The 11,264-nt window shown below is 33.9% G+C and overlaps 1 protein-coding gene across 1 annotated transcript; it reads left to right on the top strand.

Moving 5' to 3' along the window:
- The first annotated feature begins 1,621 nt into the window (after positions 1–1,621).
- Positions 1,622–4,855, top strand: LOC130895834 (retinaldehyde-binding protein 1-like). Its single transcript, XM_057803385.1, has 6 exons — positions 1,622–1,820; positions 1,977–2,136; positions 2,196–2,257; positions 3,851–4,044; positions 4,298–4,414; positions 4,601–4,855. The coding sequence occupies exons 1-6, from the start codon at positions 1,622–1,624 to the stop codon at positions 4,853–4,855; spliced, it is 987 nt and encodes a 328-aa protein (XP_057659368.1).
- Positions 4,856–11,264: the final 6,409 nt, after the last annotated feature.

The raw sequence follows: 11,264 nt of genomic DNA, 5'->3' as shown, positions 1-11,264 counted from the left end.
AAATTTTCATTTTATACAGGGTGTCCCACGACGAGTTAAAACTATCTGTATATGGCAAAATTTTTACGTTTGGGCCCGTAACTTTGTTATTTTAAATAGAACACACTATATATTAATACATTTTTGAAATCTACGTGAAATTTCAGTAAACTTTTGTCTGAAAATTTTTTTCGAAAAATGCATACTTTTTGGATTATTAATTTTTTTGTAAAAAAAAATTGACAGTTGCAGACGCTTATAAATTATTTTTTTACGAGCATACCCTTAAAGATATTAAAATGATTTCTGTTCTGTTGCCTTAGGTGATATCAGGTTTTTGAATGTATATTAAAAAAATTTTCATTTTATACTGGGTGTCCCATGACGAGTTAAAACTATCTGTATATGGCAAAATTTTTACGTTTGGGCCCGTAACTTTGTTATTTTAAATAAAACACCCTGTATATTAATACATTTTTGAAATCTACGTGAAATTTCAGTATACTTTTGTCTGAAAATTTTTTTCGAAAAATGCATACTTTTTGAGTTATTGATTTTTTTTGTAAAAAATTTCACCCTTGCAGACCTTTACAAATTATTTTTTTACCATGATACTCTTAAAGATATCAAAATGGTTTCTATTCGGTTCCTTTTAACAAGGTCAGACGTATTTGAATCTATGTTGAAAAATTGTTTTTTTTATACAGGGCGTGCATAAAAAGTGTTCAAAGTTTAACTTTATAAATATTTAATTTCTTTATTTTTTTAATTAGAACCACCCAGTTTTTTCTATTTAAAATGCATTTAGGGGTGAAAAATGAGGCAAATTTATGTATACTTTCCTATACCTAGATGAATGCATTAAAATGGAAAAATCCGGGTGGTTCTATTTAAAAAAAAATAAAGAAATTTGATATTTATGTTAAGTTAAACTTTGAACACTTTTTGTACACACCCTGTATGGAAAGAAAAATTTTTCAATATAGATTCAAATACGTTTGACTTTGCTAAAAGCAACTGAATAGGAATCATTTCCATATCTTTAAGGGTATCATCGTAAAAAAATAATTTACTAAGGGTCTGCAAAGGGTAACATTTTTTACAAAAAAATTAATAACTCAAAAATTATGCCGTTTTCGAAAAAAGTTTTTAGACAAAACTATACTAAAATTTTACGTAGATTTCAAAAATGTATTAATATATAGGGTGTTTCATTTAAAATAACAAAGTTACAGTCGATTTCCGGTGCAACCGAAAGTATTTTGCCATATACAGATAGTTTTGACTGGTCGTGGGACACCCTGTATAATTTATAACTTTCATACTAAAATCAACGTTTGTTTTTTGTTGTAAAAACTTAAATACGATTTTGTTTGAAGTATACATGGGATAATATAGAGCTCCAACTATCGAAATTTTTCTCCGCGAAATATAATTCAGATCTACAAGTTTTTTAGACCTTTGGCTTCAATTTTCATCACTTTCCACTAAATCTTTCCTGACTCATTCATATCCCTGTAAATCGTCAGTCTCTGAAGACGATAACTTGGTTATCGAAACGCGCGTTAATAATCGTGAGTGTTGGTGTAGTGGTTGTTTAAATAGTGTGTTCACTATAAACAAATTTTTATGTTTTAGAAAAATGACCGATACTGATATTGCATCTAGTGACTATTCTTTAAAGAAGAAAGTCAGTTTAGACGTTGAACGACTGATTTCCAGTCCACTCTACGCAGAAACTAAATCTTATATAAGAGAAATTGATAGTATCCCCAAAGTTTCTCTGGTACAACTGAAAAATTGGATCAATCAAAATCGAGATATTGAAAACTGTTTATTAGGTAAGCGAATTTCAATCAAATCAAAATTCACTTGGAGTTTCTGGAAACGTCGATGATATTCGCACTGAAACAGTCTCTGAAGACGATAACTTGGTTATCGAAACGTACGTCAGACAGAGTTTATAATTTCAAGTTGTTGTGTTTTATATTTTTTAGACGACGATTTTTTGTACAGATTTCTTCGTGTTAGAAAATACAGTATACCGATGGCTCGACAAACTCTTTTGAAATATTTGAATTTTCGAGACAAATTTTGTCATATTTTATGCAATTTGGATTATACAGTTGGTAAAACCGACGAACTAATCACCGATGGGTGAGTTGGTATGAAGGTGCGTTCTAAAAACAATAAGACATGTTTACTTTTTGTTTTAGGCACATTTTCGCCAGTCCGTTTCGAGATTGTAATGGAAGAAGAGTTATTTTATACAATTTTAGTAAGAAATACTTTTATTTTTTATTAAAACGCACTTCTAAAATCGAAATATTCATCATTTTAATGTCCAGTATTCGAAAATTGCGTAAAATCCAGAAGAGTACTCGGTCTGACATAGAGATGGCGGTAGTCGCTTGACAAATACACAAATTTGGAGACGCCACGATGTTTATTATTCATTTTACAACGTTTCTAATGAATTTGTAAACTTTGGTCATCGTTATTTGATACAATATTTTTATATGAATGGCCTTACTCCAACTAATATCAAAGCTGAACTAGATTATACCCTAGGTTAATAAAATATTGCGTAGCAAAGTTTAGACGAGACTGTACGACCTTCGAAGACCAAATCCACTGGATAATCGTCGATTTAAATGAATTTCTCTACCAGAAAATTGTTCCCTGGGTTAGGTTAGGTTAGGTTAGGTATTTTACAACCCAAACGATCTATTTCTGCCCCTTTTCTTGCTGTGGTATTAACGCACTTCTAAAATCGAAATATTCATCATTTTAATGTCCAGTATTCGAAAATTGCGTAAAATCCAGAAGAGTACTCGGTCTGACATAGAGATGGCGGTAGTCGCTTGACAAATACACAAATTTGGAGACGTCACGATGTTTATTATTCATTTTACAACGTTTCTAGTGAATTTGTAAACTTTGGTCATCGTTATTTGATACAATATTTTTATTTGAAAGGCCATACTCCAACTAATATCAAAGCTGAACTAGATTATACCCTAGGTTAATAAAATATTGCGTAGCAAAGTTTAGACGAGACCGTACGACCTTCGAAGACCAAATCCACTGGATAATCGTCGATTTAAATGAATTTCTCTACCAGAAAATTGTTCCCTGGGTTAGGTTAGGTTAGGTTAGGTATTTTACAACCCAAACGATCTATTTCTGCCCCTTTTCTTGCTGTGGTATTAACGCACTTCTAAAATCGAAATATTCATCATTTTAATGTCCAGTATTCAAAAATTGCGTAAAATCCAGAAGAGTACTCGGTCTGACATAGAGATGGCGGTAGTCGCTTGACAAATACACAAATTTGGAGACGCCACGATGTTTATTATTCATTAGACAACGTTTCTAATGAATTTGTAAACTTTGGTCATCGTTATTTGATACAATATTTTTATTTGAAAGGCCATACTCCAACTAATATCAAAGCTGAACTAGATTATACACTGGGTTAATAAAATATTGCGTAGCAAAGTTTAGACGAGACCGTACGACCTTCGAAGACCAAATCCACTGGATAATCGTCGATTTAAATGAATTTCTCTACCAGAAAATTGTTCCCTGGGTTAGGTTAGGTTAGGTTAGGTACTTTACAACCCAAACGATCTATTTCGGCCCCTTTTCTTGCTGTGGCATTGGAGATCCTCGGATCCATCTTAGTTTGAAGGATTTGTCTCTTGTATAAAGATTTTCCGTGGTCTCTCGAGGCTAATACCCCGAGTGACTTAAACCTGGACCAGTTTATGGAGTTTCTACGTGATTTCGGAATATTTTTGTTGGTTTTTTTTAAACAAAATTTGCGTTTCTAATATTTCATTAACTATATTTTGATTTTACTTTGTAGAAAATATGGATTTATCGAGAATTACGAGTCTAGATATTCAAAGAGCGGGTATAATAACTTTCGAAACGTTAATAGACGCCGAAGAAACCCAAATTATGGGCGTAACTCACGTATTATGTACAGAGGGCGTCGGACCATCATATGTTCCTTTATTTTTAACCAACGACTTCGGTTATTTATTAAAATGGGGCGAGGTATCAAATGCTGTTCTTCAAAAGAGAAAACAACTACTTTCCTGGCTAATATCGACGTTATAACCTCTAATCAGTTTGGGGGATGTTGATATTGACAAAAAGGTCGATTAACATCGCGTTTTTCGGAGGAGATGTAATTCAATATTCGTCGGGGTATTAGCCAGGAAAGTAGTCGTTTTCTCTTTTATACTTTTTGTTAAAACACCGCGGATATTAATTTTCGAATCTATTATTGTATTTTGTTTTATTTTAGCAATCTTTTCCTATGAGACACGCCGAGTTTTCTATAATGAACACCTCGCGTTCAGTCAAATACATTTATGAAATGTCTAAATTGTTATTAAGTCCTAAATTGAGCGAACGACTTGTCGTAAGTATATTATTGTGTTTTTGAGACAAGATTTTTTTGGAAAAATATCAAAAATTGAATTTAAAAAGTGTATTTTGAGTGACAAGCGTTTAAATCGGGAGCTTTTCAACAGCATTAAGCAATTATGACACCCGACTTTGGTTTGTATAGTTAAAATCGTTATTTCAGCGATATTTTCGGTTTCAGTTGTACGATTCCTTCGAAGATATTAAAAAAAAGTTGGGTACGAAATGTTTGCCTCTGGAAATGGGCGGCGAAGTTCCTCAAGAAGAAATGATCGCTTTATTCAAAGAAGAACTAGCCGAAAAAAGGGACAGGCTGTTATCGTTTGATAAAATGAAGCTTCTCAACGACAAAGGCATCATAACTAGGAAAAACAAAGTCGATTTTAGTGAAAACGGAAGTTTAGACGGTAGTTTTCGTAAACTAGACATCGATTGAAATGTTATAAATGTAATAAATTTATTCCGCCAATTATATCAAGTTATCAAACTTCTTTCACTTTCCATTCCGAGTTTCTAAGCCCAAAATAGCCGACGATACCCGCCCCCCAATATCCGATTTCCTATTAAACTGCAAAGAGCCGTTTTTTGTAGACTCCAGCTCTGCAGAGGAGCAACTCCTTTATCAGGGCCAATTCCAATGAATCTTCCTTACTAATTGGGAATCGCAAATCATTCCATGGAATTAACCACTTTAATTAAATATTTACGTAACTTTTTATCGATTTCTTTCATAATATCGAAACACCACTCAAACTTTTTTATTCGTATTTACCCAATAACGAAACTTTATTTTATATCAGTGTCAGATTTATGTGAAATTTCGACAGATGATATTAAAAACATTGCGATAACTAACAATCAATATAATCAACGCGGAGAAACTCATCAAACTACCCTCGTATATAAGCAAATGTAAAATATCCTTTCGGTGTCGACGTGTAATAGCTGAAATATTGTGTTTTACTCGCTCGTAAAGTTCTGTTAAAGCAGTTTTTCTTGGAAATCTTGTTGATCCACCCACTGAAATTTGAGATCTCATAAAGAAGTTAGAGTTGGCAACACTGCATTTTCAAATACCAACGTCCTCCAAATAATAAAACTTCCATCTTATTAACCTGATTTCGCCATGCGTTCTTTTTGATTATAATTTAACTTTGAGAAAAAATTACGCGGTTAATATTTAATTAACAAGTTATATTTCAAAATATACGAGGTCTGGTTATAAAATAACGAGACTTATAGTATTCTCAATCTCAAATTTCTGTTTTGTTGTTCTAAATCGTTGCAAGAGGTCTATGGGGATAATTCTCTATCTCGTGCGAGTGTTTTTGAGTGGTGTAACCGCTTTAGTGAGCGCCGACAGAGCAAATCAAAATTCGAGCCAATTTCGATCGTTTTTTCCGATATTATCGGTATCGTTTCGACTGAATGGGCTCCAGAGGGTCAGACTGTCAACCAGACTTACTATTTGTCACTTTTGGCAACACTGCGAGAGCGCAGTTCGTAAAAAACGGCCCGAGTTGTGGAAGAACAACTCGTGGATTTTGCACCAGGACAACGCACCTACTCGAACACCAGATTTGGCAACGTGTGACTTTTTCTGTTTTTGAAGATGAAATATACTTTCAAAGGGACCCGATTTGAGTCGATGGAAGCGGTAAATCAGAACTCCTGAAGATCCTCACCGAAGAAGACTTCCAGCACTACTTAGATCGATGGGAAAAAACCTATGTAAAGGTGTGTGGCGAGAGGAAAGGTTAGAAAAAGGTCTGCCTTAAAAGGGAATCCGATTTGAGTCGGTGGAAACGCGGTAAACCAGAACTCCTGAAGATCCTCACCGAAGAAGACTTCCAGCACTACTTAGATCGATGGAAAAAAACCTATGGAAAGGTGTGTGGCGAGAAGAAAGGTTAGGAAAAGGTCTGCCTTAAAAGGGAATGCGATTTGAGTCGATGGAAGCGCGGTAAACCAGAACTCCTGAAGATCCTCACCGAAGAAGACTTCCAGCACTACTTAGATCGATGGGAAAAAACCTATGTAAAGGTGTGTGGCGAGAGGAAAGGTTAGAAAAAGGTCTGCCTTAAAAAAGAATCAGATTTGAGTCGATGGAAGCGCGGTAAACCAGAACTCCTGAAGATCCTCACCGAAGAAGACTTCCAGCACTACTTAGATCGATGGGAAAAAACCTATGTAAAGGTGTGTGGCGAGAGGAAAGGTTAGAAAAAGGTCTGCCTTAAAAAAGAATCAGATTTGAGTCGATGGAAGCGCGGTAAACCAGAACTCCTGAAGATCCTCACCGAAGAAGACTTCCAGCACTACTTAGATCGATGGGAAAAAACCTATGTAAAGGTGTGTGGCGAGAGGAAAGGTTAGAAAAAGGTCTGCCTTAAAAAGGAATCAGATTTGATTCGATGGAAGCGCGGTAAACCAGAACTCCTGAAGATCCTCACCGAAGAAGACTTCCAGCACTACTTAGATCGATGGGAAAAAACCTATGTAAAGGTGTGTGGCGAGAGGAAAGGTTAGAAAAAGGTCTGCCTTAAAAAAGAATCAGATTTTAGTCGATGGAAGCGCGGTAAACCAGAACTCCTGAAGATCCTCACCGAAGAAGACTTCCAGCACTACTTAGATCGATGGGAAAAAACCTATGTAAAGGTGTGTGGCGAGAGGAAAGGTTAGAAAAAGGTCTGCCTTAAAAAAGAATCAGATTTGAGTCGATGGAAGCGCGGTAAACCAGAACTCCTGAAGATCCTCACCGAAGAAGACTTCCAGCACTGTTTAGATCGATGAAAAAAACGCACGGAAAGGTGTGTGGCGAGGGGAGGGGAGTTTATTGAAGGGGAGAATTCGAATATAGAATAATTTTTTATAATAAAACCTTTTTTTCGTAACTAGTATCGTTGTTTAATAACCAGACCTCGTATAATAAATAATTTTGCTCACCCGTTATATAATTTCACGCAAAAGCTTTCTAAAAGAATATGATTATTGAAAAAGCAAACATCGATTCCTTGTGTAGATAAATATTATGATATAAACTCATAATATATTTCGTGAATATTCAGTTTACAACATGACGGAAATGACGTTCGGAAAGGTGAGTTTACTTTTTAGAAAAAAAAATTATCTACCTTTAAATCAGTATAACAATTAAATTCGCTCCTAAAAGGGGTAAAAATTATAATCACCTAACCTATCAATATTTAGTTTTATCATCTATCAGTAATAAAAAAGAAGAAAATTGATAAAAAAGAAGATGAATTCATCACTGGATGTGTCGTGGTGCTATTGTTCGAAATAGCCACCGCAGAATGTAAATTTGCGTGCATAGAAAACTAAATTTTTGAACTCAATTATTGAATTATTAATCAAATCAATAAAAAAAAAAGAAATACGTTGTTTGAAAAACGATTTAATATACTTTAATATGAGTGTGAGAATTGTCGTGTTTAATCGCCATTTTGTTTAGCAGATTTAAATTTAAATTTTCAGATTCTCGTTTTGGTGATTGCGTTAGTTGTATTATTGAAATCAGGATTTGGACAAGCGCCGAAAGATATTATCGATTCATCAGTTTCCCTACAAGAGAATCAACAAGATGAAATACTGGAAACCGCTTACAGAAATTTCCGACCGATTTTCCTTTACAGAAGAAGGATTTCCCTAAGGAATAATAGAAATAGAAATGGAAAATAAAGTAGATTAAGAATTATTTTTGTTTTATTTCTCACTTAAATTACATTCAACGTAATTGTAACAGATTAGGAAACAGTAAAAAGTCACAAGTAGGTACGTCGGGGTTATATGATGGTCGATCGAAAACTTTGAAGGTTTGAAACTCATTGAACGGACCTCGTACATATCGAAAACCTTCGAAACGCGTTAATTGTTTGTATAAATTCACGAATTTAAGAGAATTGACTGTTAAAACAAACAAATTGTTTGGTAATTTAGCAATTTATTGCGCAGTTATATACCGGGATGGCCAAAACATCTGAGGGTTATAAGAACGATTTTTCCATCGATATTTCCGAAAATAAAACATTCGATGCAATGAAATATGATAAACAAGCAGTATTATCATACATCTGGTATATAAGAACGTGTTCTGCGCGATCTTTCCATGAAAAACGCGGTCTAAAATAGCGCGCTATTAGAATTGAATAACAATAAATTATAATAGAGTGTGTGTAGGTTTTGTGCTATGGGAAAGTTGTTTTTAACTCAAAAAATAACGAGACATTTTGTAAATAGAAAAAAGTAGTGGGGAAAACTACATTAGCTCCAAGTGAAAAACTGGCGCAGTCAGTAGAACTTTTTATGAAAATGTATAACAATTTCGGTTTAAATATTGAAAAAAACGTTGATACAATTAGTTTAACTGATCATTTTACTAAATCCTGTGACGTGTAGTACCGGCTTAAGCTTCCGGACTCGCTCCGATTATCATCCGTTCGTTGGAAAGTGAATGTTGACGCAAAACGTTCGACGTATCGTGTAGTACCGGCTTAATTTTGATCTTAATCAGATTTATCAGCCGATTGCGGTTCCTAATCACAATTTCCGAACGTCGTCTTCGATTTTTTGATTGATGTACTGTTGAACTGTTATAGAATTTTTAATTATACTCATAATTGTTTATTGATATTTATTTAAACGTAATATATTTTCATAAATACTAATTTCTTCTTTATTTTTAACAATTTTAGGAAAAAACGGCTCCAAGAGAAAAACTGGCGCAGTCAGTAGAACTTTTTATGAAAATGTATAACAATTTCGGTTTAAATATTGAAAAAAACGTTGATATAATTAGTTTAACTGATTATTTTACTAAATCCTGTGACGTGTAGTACCGGCTTAAGCTTCCGGACTCGCTCCGATTATCATCCGTTAGCTGGAAAGTGAATATTGACGCAAAACGTTCGACGTATCGTGTAGTTTCGGTTTAATTTTGATCTTAATCAGATTTATCAGCCGATTGCGGTTCCTAATCACAATTTCCGAACGTCGTCTTCGATTTTTTGATTGATTTTCGATTTTACTCATAATTGTTTATCGATATTTATTTAAACGTAATATATTTTTATAAATACTGATTTCTTCTTTATTTTTAGAACTTTTAGGAAAAAAACGGCTCCAAGCGAAAAACTGGCGCAGTCAGTAGAACTTTTTATGATAATGTATAACAATTTCGGTATACGAGAACGTGCTCTGCGCGATCTTTCCATGAAAAACGCGGTCTAAAATAGCGCGCTATTTGATTTGAATAACAGTATACTATAATAGAGTGTTTGTAGGTTTTGTGTCGTTTTTAACTCAAAAAATAACGGGACATTTTGTAAATATGAAAAAAGTAGTGGGGAAAACTACATTAGATTGTGGTTGTTACCAAAATATACAAGTTTTTGGTAAGGATAAATCTTAAACTGTAATAGGGGTGAGTGATTAAGTTAAAAATATTTATAGCACCCAATTGACAGACAATTTATTATGTAGCGTAGTTTTTTTACCGTTAAATATAATAAAAAAACGTTATTTTCGTTAAACAGACGAAGACCCAGCGAAAATTTGTTTATGACACATCGATTTACGGTTAAATATCTACACCTCATTGCGAATTTTTTATGTAGATTTACCGGTGATTAATTTTTGTTGATTTTGAATTTTTTACGACTAAACGCCTACAAAAACATCCAGGTACCGGGAATATTAATTAAAACTGTTTTTTTTGTAACGTATATAAGCGATGGAGCAATTACTTTTCAAGTATAGAATTGTTTTTGTTGAAGAAGTTAACACAACTCCAAATATGCTAAAAGTAAGTCGTTTCTATTTATTTTCTTCAATAATTTCATAAATTTGAGTAATTTTATGTACCAGACACGAAAATAGAAATCATCTTTATCGAAATTGATCCATAATTCATGGATCAAAATCCAAGAAACTACCGATATCCTTCGGAACGTAAATCAGTACTTTGGTTCGATTTTTTTTACGTTCCGGATCGCTTGTAATGATTTTAAGCAGATTTGTCGATCGAACAGACTTCAAACTAATCAAACGTCCATTGTATTCTCCACATTTCGTCCCTTGCGATGTCTGGTCGCTTCGGAAACTTGTATTGGAATTTGGCAAACCCCAATTGTTATTGTAAACCGTTCTACGATAATTTAAAAGAGAAAAAAATATTTTTTAATAAATTTAACTAATTTATTCATTATAGTTAATAATATTAATCGATTGACGTTTCATTTTCAGATTTGTTTGACGTTTTTCACAGTTATATGTTGTATTTCCGTAGTTTTCTCGCTTTCCGGACCGGATATACGAAATACATCAGTTTTTTCGGACGTACAACAAAATCTAAAATCAACAAACGATATAAAAGAACCCACTACAAGTATTAATGAAGGAAACGAAGATATCGATACCGCGGATACGATTGTTTTCAGACCTCTTTTTGTTTATAGACAAAACACGGCCCGAAGATATCGAGTACAAAATGCAAACAGAAGATATTATCGACCGTATTATTAATAATTTACTTAAAACGTTGATTAAGAACCATATTTCAGGATACGTTTCTAAAGCCGGTACTATACGATACGTTGAATGATTCCAACGTTGAACGGTGGTTTTATTGGACGCATCCCGTGGTCGTAGTGCGGATGTCTTTCGCGGAAAGTTTGAACGAAGCTGGAACCAACACTTCTGGTATCTACATGCAATTCTTGTGTCATTTTGCGCGAGAATGCCACGTGTTTTGTATAAAAAATCAAAGTTGCCAACGTGTAGTACCGGCTTAAGCTTCCAGACTCTCTCCGATTATCATCCGTTCGTTGGAA

This window comes from Diorhabda carinulata, chromosome 6 (genome assembly GCF_026250575.1).
Source record: "Diorhabda carinulata isolate Delta chromosome 6, icDioCari1.1, whole genome shotgun sequence".
NCBI classification, from domain to species: Eukaryota; Metazoa; Arthropoda; class Insecta; order Coleoptera; family Chrysomelidae; genus Diorhabda; species Diorhabda carinulata.
Note: the sequence above shows the minus strand (reverse complement) of the source record. Positions and strands in the feature narration are given on the sequence as shown.